We start from the raw sequence: 15,514 nt of genomic DNA, 5'->3' as shown, positions 1-15,514 counted from the left end.
ATGGTTCTTTAATAGCGTCTCAAATGTCGTTTTAAAGATCATACTCTAAAGAGCACATAGGTGAAATCTGTGATTATGTAATCACACACCTGCCTTATCCAGAATCCCATGTACACATTTGTAAACTATGTGAGATTAAAAAGCATAACGTTTCACGGACAAGAATACCATGCGGCTTCAGTTCCAATTAAAAAAAAAAGAAAGTGTTCTTATAGCAAAATCGGTTTTCACACAAATATTCCCAGGTAGGTCAAACTCCTACACTCACCACATCATGAATATATATATATATATATGCCAAAATGAGTGCTACTGAGCGTGGCAAATGTATACATCAAAAGACAGGGGTGCCCAATGCTACATCAATTTGACAAAACATATATGGTAATAAGTATAAAGTTTAAATACTTCAATAATAATAGTAATTACTTGTTTTTTTTAGTTAAACCCTTTGGCCAAAGCGTCGTAAGCCTGCATACCAAACGTCAAGGTAAACAAAAAATGCAGGTCCTACACTACACTGTGAACCCTTCCTTTTACCTCTGTATGAGGGGAAGCAACTGCAGTGAGTTGTCCATTCAGCAAATTGCCAGAACCTCCCAAGTTAAAAAGGTGGGGAGGGGTGAGCACCTTTTTAACAAGTTACAAGTAATTACTATTATTATTGAAGTATTTAAACTTTATACTTATTACCATATATGTTTTGTCAAATTGATGTAGTATTGGGCACCCCCGTCTTTTGTTGTATAACAAAAAAGGTTTTGCCTGCTTACAGACACCAAGAATTGATGGAGTATTTATGGTCCTTACAGAAGATAGGAAACAGTAGTTGTTCAAATGGTGTAGTAACTACACTGTAGTGTATGCTCTTTGAAAAGAGTTGTGCACATTTTATAACAAATATATTCATCATGTTGCAGTATCCGTATGCAGAGATCCCACTTTAAAAAACCCATCATGTGACTGGAATATCAGCACAATGGGCTGGAAAAACCTGCACAGCTCACTATCCCCTGCAATAACAAACTGCAATCTTTGCTTGTTCTATTTCTTCCCCATGAAGAATTTCAAGCATTTAAACTAGTTTAAGCCAAGGTGTGTAGCTGCCTTTAGAAGAGCCAAGACAAGATCCATCAAGTAACTCGAAACAATCACTTGTAAGCTCCTGTAGGTTAAAAGGACAACGCAAAAGCCAAATTAAACGCGAAACTGTAGAAATATACCTTCTTGAATTAAATAGAAATAGCCATATTAGTCCATTTGGAATAGGGCAGAGTAAATGAGTACTTCAGTATAAGCAGATACCTTTTTTATTTGGACTATTAATTGATATTCGTATTCCTTAAGACAGGGGTGCGCAAAGTTTTTTTTGCTGCGCCCCCCTCTGTGTGCCAGCCCCAGCGCTCGGGCTCCCCCCCCTCTCCAGTGACCCGGCGTCAAATGATGCCGAGGGTCACGCGCAGCGTCATTTGACGCTCATTACCATGACAATGCGTCACATGAGCGCGTTGTCATGGCGACGTGACCAGAAGCCGACTGAACCCCGGTAAGGTTGCAGAGGCCTCGCCTATCAAAATGAACAGGTCTATTACTCTGAAAAACCGAGACAAAAACGGTCTTGCTGCAGAAACGGCTTTTATTTAAAAAAAAAATTGTAATGGAGTATCACATTACGCTGTTTGTTCTGTAAATGAAATGTAAAAATCAATAAGCAATGTAAATTTAACAACCAAACAAGCCAACCCCCTTTCCCCCCACCTCACAAACTTTTAGGTAAATAAAGTCTTGACACTGCAGCTGACTCATTTTGATAGCAATACACCTGGCTCTGAATCTCTAGGCTCAATCACCCACACTGTGCATTGACATTCACCTAATTACTCTGGATTATTAGGCATGTATGCTTTTTCCCCAATACACAGTCAACTTTAAAAGCTACATTTCCTGAGGTCCAATTCTGCTTAACAATTGCAAAAAAAACCCCTTTTTTCATTTCAGTGGACTTTGCTCAGTTTCCATCCAATACCTACCGGAAACTAAATGGTTAAAAAAAAAAGATACGCTGTTCTATATTGTGCTTTTATCTGGTGTTTTATTATGGATTTTTTTATTTGTTTCATTATATGTCTTCAGTAAATTGATTTGCATTTTGACAATTGGATTCTGGGCGCTTTTTTTTTTTGTGGTGCTTTTCTCAAATCCCAGAAGGTGTTACAGTGTAACACCCATTATTACATAACATTTCACTTATTTCATACTGTTTTTAGAATAAAATAAAAAAAACAAAAAAAAACTGCAAATTCAAAAACATAAATGTGTCTATAGTATTGACCAAGGAACACACACCAGGGTATAAGACCAGAGAGCTAGCATCCTTCAGTTAGAGACAGGGGGGGGGAAGCCTCACAGAAGAATACATGCATGTGTGGCCAACATCACAGTCAAAGGAATCAGCAAAGGCAGAAGATCTTCCAATATCTGAACAAAAACCTCTACTTTCAGTCTTTGCAATGGATTTCCATTTATTTTAGGAACACGGGAGAAACGCGACGTTTCAAGTCCGACACGGACCATTGATCAGGTAAAAAAATTCAGAATTAAACGCATATTTAAGGCTATATTTGGTGCCAAACACAGGTGGACAGGAAGTGACACTGATGATCAAGAATAAAAATATCACATAAAAGGGGCAAACATGGTACTGTACCATATTCTACATATCTTCAAGATGTATAAAAACAATATTCCAATATTTAGAATACAGTGCTGAACATAATAAACTTACTTGCTAATGTGCAATTGTGAATAAGATGCAGCTACAACACTTCATAAACCTCAGAATATATTGATGAAAGTGAACCAAAGCTCTTTGGAGCAGGCAGACAGCGTGCTACCAAGGTGACATCACTGAAACGCACCGCTAACGTGCCTATCCGCAAGCAACCCCTAGCTCCACCCTCCCGTGACATCACTGACACGCAGTGCCGGAACGCAACCTGCAAAAGGTATATATAAATACCATAACAACACTAATTTATACATAGTATAAAAAAAAGTCAAAACTCAACAATAACCACTCAATATTTTAAAGTAAAATCTAATCAAAAGTTATAAAAACCAATAAGGACAAGGGATCCCATTTATTAATGGGATCTCACAGAAAATACCAGAGATCCAGGGATTCAAGCCCCGCGCTCTTCCCCACTATAGTTAAACTGATTGCCAAGGGAGAACACAGGGTGTCTGTAAGGCCTCGTCCAGGGTGACGCTGAGAACACGCACAGCGCGATCAAACACATTGCTACAATGTGTATGTTTCCAGGACGCGCGTGCATGTGCCCGTGAGCGCACGGCGCTCTGCTGCTTGCAGAGTCAAACAAATTTGATTCTGCCGCTCGCTTGCGCGTCATGTGATCGGTTCGCCCAATGAGGGCGAACCAGCTCTGTGATGTCATGGCCGCGCCCCCGACACGCCCCTCCTACACGCGCAACTAGCAGGACACAAATCGCCCGAGCAAAATTAGTCCCTCTTACCATCTACTCGGCTTCTCGCCTCCGGCGTCACGTTGCTATGACAACGTGATGTCGTATGACGCTGCAATCTCACCGAGATGAGGAGCAGGAGGCGATGCCGGAGCAAGTAAGAGGTCCAGCACCGATCCCAGCACCGATCCCAGCTAAATTCCAAGCCGGCTCGGATTCAAACCCCTGCGTCTGACCGTGTACAGGGCGGAAATCCATTCACTTTCTTTCTGATCTACAAGTTCCTCTCTATAGGTTCTGAGGTCATTCTGTCATTTTTACCCGATGAAAGGTCCGTCTTGGACCTGAAATGTTGGATTTCTCCCTTGTTCCTAAAAGAAATGTAAATCTATAGAAAAGACTGAAAGTCGAACTTTTGTTGAAATACTAATGGAAGATATCCTGCTGTTGCTGATTTTTTTTGATGCGCCGCCCAAGCAATGATGTCAACCGCCATATCCAACTGAGAAAAGCTGTGTTCAAGCTGTGTGTTCTTGTTTTTTAGCCAAAGCTAGCGTTGTGCTTTGGCAGGCTGCAACCGGAAGATAGAGAACAAAAGCAGGGATCTGCACAGCGTTGTGAAAACACAATCCAATCTCGAATGCTACATGTCGCTTGTTGTTCATGGTTAGGTGAGAGGCAAACAAAATCCACATCATGGCCTAGCTGGCATCAGCCTACGAAATTAGGCTACTACAGTATAACCCTTTCAATGCCGGAGGGGACAGGAACGCAGGAAGAAAGGGAACTATTGCACACCTTTCACGTGCAACAATACCTTCCAGCATTGTAAAGGGTTATAAATCTAAACGGTTTGGGCTGTCATTTCACAATCACAACCCCCAACCACTAGACAGCCTTCTACACCAAATTAAAGCATAGTGCTAGAGCAGGCCTGCACAACTCGTAAAGCGAGAAGGGCCGAAATGCTCCAAGGAAAAAAAAATTGGGCCGCACGGGTAAAATCATCATCATCATCATCATCTCTCCTCCAGCACCTCTCATCATCATCATCCTCATATCTCCCCCAGAACCCCTCACTATCAACCTTTGCGATACTCCCCATCTATCTCTCATACCCCCATCTCTCCCCCTCACCCACACACATAATACTCCCTCTCCACAAACACACAATACCCCACTGCACACCACACACATCCCACTCCCCCTGCACCTCCCATCCTTCTCCCCCCCTGCACCTCCCATCCTTCTCCCCCCCTGCACCTCCCATCCTTCTCCCCCCCTGCACCTCACACCACTCTCCCCCCCTGCACCTCACACCACTCTCCCCCCCTGCACCTCACACCACTCTCCCCCCCTGCACCTCACACCACTCTCCCCCCCTGCACCTCACACCACTCTCCCCCCCTGCACCTCACACCACTCTCCCCCCCTGCACCTCACACCACTCTCCCCCCCTGCACCTCACACCACTCTCCCCCCCTGCACCTCACACCACTCTCCCCCCCTGCACCTCACACCACTCTCCCCCCCTGCACCTCACACCACTCTCCCCCCCTGCACCTCACACCACTCTCCCCCCCTGCACCTCACACCACTCTCCCCCCCTGCACCTCACACCACTCTCCCCCCCTGCACCTCACACCACTCTCCCCCCCTGCACCTCACACCACTCTCCCCCCCTGCACCTCACACCACTCTCCCCCCCTGCACCTCACACCACTCTCCCCCCCTGCACCTCACACCACTCTCCCCCCCTGCACCTCACACCACTCTCCCCCCCTGCACCTCACACCACTCTCCCCCCCTGCACCTCACACCACTCTCCCCCCCTGCACCTCACACCACTCTCCCCCCCTGCACCTCACACCACTCTCCCCCCCTGCACCTCACACCACTCTCCCCCCCTGCACCTCACACCACTCTCCCCCCCTGCACCTCACACCACTCTCCCCCCCTGCACCTCACACCACTCTCCCCCCTGCACCTCACACCACTCTCCCCCCTGCACCTCACACCACTCTCCCCCCCTGCACCTCACACCACTCTCCCCCCCTGCACCTCACACCACTCTCCCCCCCCTGCACCTCACACCACTCTCCCCCCCTGCACCTCACACCACTCTCCCCCCCTGCACCTCACACCACTCTCCCCCCCTGCATCTCACACCACTCTCCCCCCCTGCACCTCACACCACTCTCCCCCCTGCACCTCACACCACTCTCCCCCCCTGCACCTCACACCACTCTCCCCCCCTGCACCTCACACCACTCTCCCCCCCTGCACCTCACACCACTCTCCCCCCCTGCACCTCACACCACTCTCCCCCCTGCACCTCACACCACTCTCCCCCCCTGCACCTCACACCACTCTCCCCCCCTGCACCTCACACCACTCTCCCCCCCTGCACCTCACACCACTCTCCCCCCTGCACCTCACACCACTCTCCCCCCTGCACCTCACACCACTCTCCCCCCCTGCACCTCACACCACTCTCCCCCCTGCACCTCACACCACTCTCCCCCCTGCACCTCACACCACTCTCCCCCCCTGCACCTCACATCACTCTCCCCCCCTGCACCTCCAACCACCCTCCCCTGCACCTCCAACCACCCTCCCCTGCACCTCCAACCACCCTCCCCTGCACCTCCAACCACCCTCCCCTGCACCTCCAACCACCCTCCCCTGCACCTCCAACCACCCTCCCCTGCACCTCCAATCACCCTCCCCTACACCTCCAATCACCCTCCCCTGCACCTCCAATCACCCTCCCCTGCACCTCCAATCACCCTCCTCTGCAACTCCAATCACCCTCCCCTGCAACTCCAATCACCCTCCTCTGCAACTCCAATCACCCTCCTCTGCAACTCCAATCACCCTCCTCTGCACCTTCAATCACCCCCCCTGCACCTTCAATCACCCCCCCCCCCCTGCACCTTCAATTACACCCCCCCTGCACCTTCAATCACACCCCCCCTGCACCGTCAATCACCCCCCCCTGCACCTTCAATCACCCCCCCCGCACCTTCAATCACCCCCCCCCGCACCTTCAATCACCCCCCCCCGCACCTTCAATCACCCCCCCCCGCACCTTCAATCACCCCCCCCCGCACCTTCAATCACCCCATGCACCTCACCCCACCCTTCCGGCACCTCACATCACCCTTCCGGCACCTCACCTCCCGTGCACCTCACCCCCCTGCACCTCACATCACCCTTCCGGCACCTCACCTCACCTCACCTCAATGCACCTCACATCACCCCCGGGACCGCGGGGAATCGCCGCCATTTTTTTTTTTTTTAAAGTTTTTTTTTTTAAATCTCATCGCGGGCCGCACAGAGAGGCCGGGCGGGCCGCACAGAGAGGCCGGGCGGGCCGCACAGAGAGGCCGGGCGGGCCGCACAGAGAGGCCGGGCGGGCCGCACAGAGAGGCCGGGCGGGCCGCACAGAGAGGCCGGGCGGGCCGCGGGCCGTATGTTGTGCAGGCCTGTGCTAGAGGGATTGTCCCTCCGGTGAACACGAGCTGCCACTTTACATGTGTTTTACCTATTTGATGACACTAACCAAAGCAAATATCCATTCAACTTTGTATTTGATAAGCGTCCCAGGGACGCTGCTACCCCAGAGGGATACAGTGTATGAAGGTGAAAGCAAAGAAAAACAACATTTTGGGTTGATAACATAAAACAGTCCTAATCAAAGTTGCCTGCTGGTTCTCTTACCCAGTGCCCTTTATATTATCCCTCAAGGTCCAAAGTTACTAATAATATCTATTTAGGCACGCAGTGTAACCTCATACACCGTGCCTACCCTGAGCGCCCTGGTATGAAGAAAGAATATAGATAAAATACATAGTAATGTACTGTACTACATCATTTGCCCTATTGGATGTAGCATTGAAGGTTTCCTGTCTTGTACATTAGGTCAGGGGTGCTCAACTCCTGTCTTAAAGACTCAGGTTTTCAGGATATTCCAGCCTCAGCACAGGTGGCTCAATCAGTCTTTTACTGAGCCTCTGAGCCATCTGTGCTGAAACAGGGACTGATTGAGCCACCTGTGCTGAAGCAAAGATAGCCTGAAATCCTGACCTGCTGGAGGAGGGGGGGGGGGGGGGAGTGAGAGAGGACTGGAGTTGAGCACCCCTGCATTAGGTCACAATCCCAGTAGCACTCCAAATGAAGCAGAAATATATACACGATGTAGTGGGTTAGGGTGTCGAGCTTGCCAAGACTGTGCATATTCCCTGTGAATAGCCAGGTTGCAGAACTACATTCCGATCAGAGCGCCCAGTCACATGGGTTATCCTGACACCGACAGATCCCGTGAAAAACAAAAAGGACTTGGCAGGTTACAGTACAAACCTCATTCTTTTTCCGTGGCGGCAGAGAAAGGGTAATAGTTGCATTTCATGTTTGGAACGACATGCTTTTACAGCGATAATGTTCAATTAAAAACGCACAGGATATTTTGTCAATTACTTTGAGCAGCAAATATGATCTCAGCAGAGGGACTAAAAACAGATGGCTGCTAGGCCCATTAAAGCTGCAGTTCAGTCTATATCCTGCATGTGTGTTTTTTTAATAAATCAGTTCTGTAGTAAGAAAAAATACTTTTAGCATTTTCTGTTTTTAAAAAAACAACTTTGAAAGACCAATTTTCTTGTATTCTATTTTAACAGCCATTTGCTAAGGCACTGCCCCTTCATGTCCTGTCACAAGCTCTGGCACACCCCTTTGTCAGCCCTGCCCTCCCTCTAGCACATGTCAGTGCAGGAGTGCTCATGAATATTCATGCGTTTCCACTGAGAGAAAGAAGCAGAAGAAAACAGATCCCTTCACTAATTATGTCACCAAATTACGCCGATCAATACATGGAGAACGAATTGACCGGCAGCTATACAGTTCTTTAGGTAATTAGAGATTGCCCACATGAAACTATTGAAGTAAAAAAAATAAAAAAAAGACTGAACTGCAGCTTTAATTGCCCTATTAGACCTCTGACTCAAAAATAGGAACCTGGGCTGATGGCAGCATAAGGGAATTTACATAAAGCGTTACACAGACAGAGTGAAAAAGATGCTGTGTGGTTTTTTTCCATCGTACAATGAAAAAATAACAGAATTATGTATGTTTCTAAAACGATCAATAACCAGTACTTCTAAATAATATCCCCCCACGGCCCCTATTCAAAATACAGTGACTCTGCCTCTCTTTTACAGGACTGGCATCATCCAGAGCTGAACTGCACAACTTACAGCTTTGGGGACCCTCACACACGTGCACTATTTACAGCTTTGGGGACCCTCCCACCCACGCACTATTTACAGCTTTGGGCACCCTCCCACCCACGCACTATTTACAGCTTTGGGGACCCTCCCACACATGCACTATTTACCTCCCACCCATCCTCCCTGAGATACTTGCTGGTGAAGTTGCAGATATTACTTCCTGGTTTTTTTTAAAGGTAATTTAAATAGCCATCCAATAGGAAACAACAATCAATTAGGTTGCAGCCTACAGTACATTGGTCCAAAGATGTGGCAGCCTTTTTGTTAAATGAGGGAGATTAGACTCGGTATGTAGTTTAAAGAACAAGGTCACCGGAGCAAGAAAAAGCGTTTGGTTCAGGTTCCGCCCCCCCCCCCCCCCCCCAGTAAAAAAAAAAGTGGGGTAAAAACTGAATGCGTAGGAGGTACTGCCCCTTTAAATCTCATCAGTCACTTCCATGCAGATGATGGGGACAGCAACACATTTCTTGGCAGCATTTAATCGAGCAAGCAGACTTGTGTCACGGTGTGTGTTCGTGTCACTGCCACGCCCTCTGGCACAGCGAGAGCAAACATTTCTCTGCTTGGTGCTTTGTCACTTCCCCGCACCTCTGACTAAACACAGCAGGGTAACATAGGACGTCAGGCAAGCATCAGGTTCTACAGATAGTTACTCGTGTCGGAAGCCAGGAACATTTATAAATGAAAGGAGTCACTCTGGCTGGGAAGCCTTATAAACCCCTAACCAGGGCTCGACAAATTGTAAAAAATGTCACTCGCCCGAAAAGAAAAAAGGCACTCCCCCCTCCCCCCCCCCAAAAAATGTAACCCCCTCCAACTTTCACCCCCCTGCCACTGTCGAGTGCTTACCGGCGGCGGTAATTCTCCTGCAAATTCAGTGTCTCCCCCTCCAAATCCTGTGAAAATGGCTGCGTGACGTCAGGTTGTCATGGCATCGCGGCGTCATTTGATGCCGCACAGCTATTTTCATGGGATTTGCAGGAGGAGACGCAGTACTTGCAGGAGAATGCTGGGAGACGCCGCGCTACCACACCCTGCCGCCGGTAAGCACACGACAGCGGGCAAAATGCACTCGCCCTGCCCATAACCATATAAAAAAAAATAAACGACTCAATGTGTTTCATTGTGACATTGATATAATGCCTGAAGGACATTTGATTGCCAGTTAAAGCAGCAGTCGGCACATTTTGTATGTTAGTTTAACATTGATATTATTTTACGCTTATTTATTTTTTAAATCATGTTTCGCTCAGGAGTTACGCTTTTTAATTATTACCCTATTTCCTCGATTCTAAGACGCACCTTTTCTCTGATTTTCACATGTCTAAAAGTGGGGCGGGTCTTAGAATCGATGTATTAAAAAAAATTAAAGAAAAAAAAAAAAAGTGTCTGCAGTACTAAACCCCTCTTTTCACTTATGTTTCAGGAGAGGTCCCATGTCAGCGGAGGATAAAGCGGGCGGTGGCAGGAGAGGTCCCACGTCTGCAGAGGATTGAAGATGGACAGCGGGCGGGAGTGCGGCGGCAGCAGGACAGGTCCCAAGTCTGCAGGTGAATGAAGATAAGAAGACAGCGGGCGGTGGCAGGAGATCATAATAGCAGGAGAGCTGAGCAGGAGCAGAGCAGCATAGGGGAACGGCTTGGGAGGTGCACACTGTAACACGGGAAGTTGACCGGTGTCTGACTTCCGGTTACAGTGTGCACCTCCCAAGCCGTTCCCCCTATGCCGCTCTGCTCCTGCTCAGCTCTCCTGCTATTATGATCTTCTGCCCCAGCCGCCACTGCATGCTGTCTTCTTATCTTCATTCACCAGCAGACTTGGGACCTGTCCTGCCGCCGCCGCACTCCCACCGCTACACTCCCGCCGCACTCTTGCCTGCTCTCCATCTTCAACCATCTGCAGACGTGGGACCTGTCCTGCTGTCGCCGCCCACTTCATCCTCCGCTGACATGGGACCTCTCCTGAAACATGGCAAGTGAAAAAATTATTTTCTTCGATTGTAAGGGCCAAATCGATGGTGCGTCTTACAATCGATGGCGTCTTACAATCGAGGAAATACGTTAAGTGTTGGGGAGGATAAAATGGAGCTCTCCCCACAGCCCAGTGCAGTCCAAACGGTACCATGGTAACCTCGGACGTTAGCAGCACATGCTCCGGGACCGGATACTAACATTATAGGAGTTACACTCAAACAGGTTTCTGGGGAGGATTGCTGCTTTAAAGACATCAGGCAGAAGATTGCCTGAAAATATTTTAATAAATAAATAATAATAAAAAAGGAATACACTTCTAAGGCCAGAAGTTACTTCAATTCACCACCAGGAGATGACTGTCAAAGTTTTAGCCTGGGGGGGTGGGGGGGGCAAGGCCAACCTCCTGGCCCAGGAACCAAGCAGCCCACACACCAAACATAGATGCACGTTACACCCACCTTACAATAAGCAAGCTCCGCACACATGCATATAAACAAACACACACCTCATATACATAGAAACAAAAAGAGAAACAGCGCAAAAAACCTCATGGTGCAGTATAAAAATAATATTGTATTATAAAAAACAGGTGAGTATCGCACGTACATCAAAGATCTGAATAACTAGCATGACATATATTTGGACCGGATCAATTCTCCTCCTGTACTTTCAAGAAGCAGTCCTAGTGTGGCTCCACTCGATTAAATCGGAACCTCTTGCCATAAGACGTACACACGACCGCTGCTACGGGAAGAAAACGTCTCCTGCCGGTTCCCCGGCGTCAGGTCACCATGCACGGCATACACAGCATACACGCGCTGATGACGTCATCAGATGGCGATGGCGAAATGCCTTGCGCAGCGTCTTTTGCAAATCACCAGCCAGCCACCAGGCAGGGAAACCGGAGAAAGTCCCGTATTAAAGTGATTGAAGGCAAATGAATTCGGACCTCAATAGGTGATAGTAGGAATGCGCCATCTACATCCAACGCGTTTCGTATATATAATATACTTCGTCAGATCCAAATACATGTCATGCTAGTTATTCAGATCTTTGATGTACGTGCGATACTCATCTTTTTTTTATAATACAATATTATTTTTATACTGCACCATGAGGTTTTTTGCGCTGTTTCTCTTTTTGTTTCTATATTAGCTTTTCGGTTTGTGGAGCCGTCCCACGAGCACAGCAGCACACATCTCTCTTTATTGTAACAGGTTATATACATTTATTATATTTGCACCTATTTAGCACAATATTCACAATTTTATGAGCGCAGATTCTTCTTTTTCTCTCACCTCATATACATACCATATACATGTGTACACACATCAGAAACACAACACAAACACGTTAACAGACCAAATACACACATCAGATGCACGCAGCATAGTTGAACAAACACATGCACATCACATACACACACACTGCATGCATGCTAGTTCAGGGATGCCTTGTGGAAAAGCTACAAAGTAACTGGCACTACCAAGGATCTCAATCACTACAGATGCCTGTGGAACATGTGCACAAGGCAAACAAGGCACGCAAAAGCACAATATTACTCTGACACTCTTCTCCAGAATACATCAAACCCAGCTAACTTCTGGAAGGTTATCAACAATATATTCCAGCCTTCTAACCATCAACAACCAAGTAATATCACAAAGGAGGATATTACTCTGACAAACCCCACTGACATTGCAAACACATTCAATGATTACTTTGTGGGGTGTGCTAGTAACTTATTAGCGAAACGCAACCCAAACCACAAACATGAATCTCATCCAAAGAGTACCCATATAGCCCCACCCCCTCCCAACACTGCCCACAATTTTCAATTTGGCCCAGTATCCGAAGAGATTACACAAGCGCTCCTTAAATTAAAACTAAGCAGCCAATGTGGACCTGACTTACTACAATCTAAGTTCCTAAGACTTGGTGCCCCAGCCATTGCCAAACCAATTGCTTCCATAGTCAACTCTATCCTGACTGCAGGCCAATCTCTCTTCTCCCAATACTATCCAAAGTCATGGAAAAATGTGTCCACTCCCAATTAAGCGATTACTATACCAAGACAAATTTCCCTAGCCAATTCCAATCTGGCTTTCGCCCCAAACACTCCACCGTAACTACCCTGCTAAAAGTTTGCAATGAAATCCTGTGTGGAATGGGGACAGCTCACTGGTGATTTTGCAAAGGCTTTTGATACTGTTGATCATGCTATCCTGCTTAAACTCCAGTGCTCTTGAATAGGGAAGCATGCTTTAAACTGGTTTCAGTCCTACCTATCAGGGAGATCCCAACATGTGTCCATCTCAGGCTCTAACTCCAAACCGCAGAATGTCACCTGTGGTGTCCCGCAAGGCTCTGTTCTGGGGCCCCTACTCTTTTCAGTGTTCATCAATGATCTTCCCACAGCTTGTAAGGAAGCTTCAATACACATGTATGCAGATGACACAATCCTATATGCACACAGCCATAGCCTCTCCGACCTTGAACACATACTTCAGTCTGACTTTTTGAGACTCGAAAACTGGATTTTCCAAAACAAACTATTTTTTAAACACTGACAAGACTGTAACAATGGTATTTGGGACCAAGACTAAATTTTTTAAAGCTTCCACTGACTGAGCTCGAGATCAGAACCAATGCTAACACCACCCTAACTCCTGTTACTAGTTCTAAATACTTGGGCATATGATTTGACTCCCATTTAACATTCGGGATGCACATTGATACCCTGACATCCAAAACCTATGCCAAACTAGGTGTACTTTACAGGAACAAATCCTCCCCAAGTCTGCTGGTCAGAAAGCGTATCGCACAGCAGATGTTAATGCCAATTATCGACTATGGAGACGTAGTATATGGCTCGGCACCCCAAATCCACCTTGGTAAACTTGACACCCTCTACAATTCAATATGCCGCTTTGTTCTCCAATGCAACTACAACATACATCACTGTGAAATGCTCAAAGAACTAGATTGGTCATCACTCGAGTCTAGGCGCAAAGTTCTCTTGCCTTCAAATACTTTCTGGGCAAGCTACCCATCTATCTGAACACGCTCCTCACCCCTACCACATGAAGCACGTATCATCTGAGATCTGATTCCAAAAGACTGTTCATGGTCCCAAGGCACAACAAAGTATCCGGCCGCTCCTCCTTCTCTTACCGTGCACCACAAAACTGGAACAACCTACCAGAGACTCTCACATCTACCACCAGTTTAAATTCTTTCAAAACTAATGCTGTCTCACATTTTAATCTGTTCTGTAACTGTTACATACGCCCATAATATATATTTTCTTTAACTGTGCATGCAATGTCTTGTATATAATGTATACCCTGTTCACTTATGTAACTGTATTTGTAACCATGTATTATTTGTAATTTAACTCTATGCCCAGGACATACTTGAAAATGAGAGGTAGCTCTCAATGTATTACTTCCTGGTAAAATATTTTATACATAAATAAAATAAAAAATAATGCATACGTGACACACACACACAATGGCAATACATGCATCATACTGTGAATATATACACATACATACATACACGATATATAGATATACACACACGCGCGCGCGCGCAATAGTCCCTGATGTAAATAGCGGTTTAATAAAGAAATATCTATATAAAAATATATTTATGGTTACCATGAGATAACGCCATCTTGTTAGTACCACTGATGTTAAAATGAGTCCATAGTGCAACAAAGTACAGGTGGTTAGTAGATTAGGAAGCAGGGTGGGGCCAGTGACGCGCTGCTGCTGATAGTGTAGTGTGGTCACTTAGAGACATGTCTAGAAGATCAGAAGCGTGTAGCGCTCTTATGACAAGTGATTTATTGGGTTAATAATGCAAACTCACAATGTTCTTCATTGTAAAAGCGCATGTAAAGGTTCTAACATAGAAACGTATGTAAAAGGTTTGTAACCTTAGCATGCACTTTTGCAGCGAGGATCATTGGGAGTTTGCATTTTTAACCCTTTATTTGTGTACCCAATAAATCACTTATTGCGCCATCAAAAGCATTTTTGAGCTTTTATCTTATAGATAGATAGATAGACAGACAGAGACAGACAGATAGATAGACAGATATATACAGACATACCCCGGTTTAAGGACACTCACTTTAAGTACACTCGCGAGTAAGGACATATCGCCCAATAGGCAAATGGCAGCTCACGCATGCGCCTGTCAGCACGTCCTGAACAGCAACACCGGCTCCCTACCTGTACCGAAGCTGGGCGCAAACGGGGAGACTATAGAGCCTGTTACAAATGTCTTAAGGTAAGCACCTCCGAAATCAGGGGGTCCCCAGAGCTGAAATTAATGGGGTTCAGCTCCGGAGACCCCCTACTTCAAACCTTCGATAAAAAAAATGAAACGGCATAGATTCCTCCTTTAAGTTCATGCGTGAATCGAGTTAGCCGGCAATCAGCTAAGACTGGGACGTACACAGGTACACAGTGATCTGTAACTGTACTGATATCTTTCAGAATGTAACATAAAAATCAACTTACCTTCAGAATACAAGTTCCAGTCTTCGTAGGGGATCTGTAGAAAGAAAATACATGTAATCAGTTAAGCTTGTCCATCAACATCCTTGGTGGAAGAATTTTATATCGAGGGACTATGGGGAAAAGGTAGGTTTGGGAACGGACTGATACCTGCAAATATGCGCCAACGGTTTTTTTTTTTATAAACATACATACAATTTTCTAACTTGTCAGTAATTTTAAAAGCAGCAGTACAAAAAAA

At 46.5% G+C, this 15,514-nt stretch overlaps 1 protein-coding gene across 1 annotated transcript in view; it reads right to left on the bottom strand.

The window, feature by feature from the left end:
• The window catches only part of WDR44 (WD repeat domain 44), a 72,425-nt gene that overhangs the window by 38,256 nt on the left and 18,655 nt on the right, over positions 1-15,514 (bottom strand). The window contains exon 2 of the mRNA XM_075573149.1: positions 15,277-15,310. Coding sequence (XP_075429264.1) covers positions 15,277-15,310 — 34 coding nt within the window. The remainder of the gene's footprint in view (positions 1-15,276; positions 15,311-15,514) is intronic.

Source organism: Ascaphus truei, chromosome 16 (assembly GCF_040206685.1).
Source record: "Ascaphus truei isolate aAscTru1 chromosome 16, aAscTru1.hap1, whole genome shotgun sequence".
In the NCBI taxonomy this organism is placed as follows: Eukaryota; Metazoa; Chordata; class Amphibia; order Anura; family Ascaphidae; genus Ascaphus; species Ascaphus truei.
The sequence above is the reverse complement of the archived record's forward strand: the minus strand, read 5'-3'. Positions and strand labels throughout refer to the sequence as shown.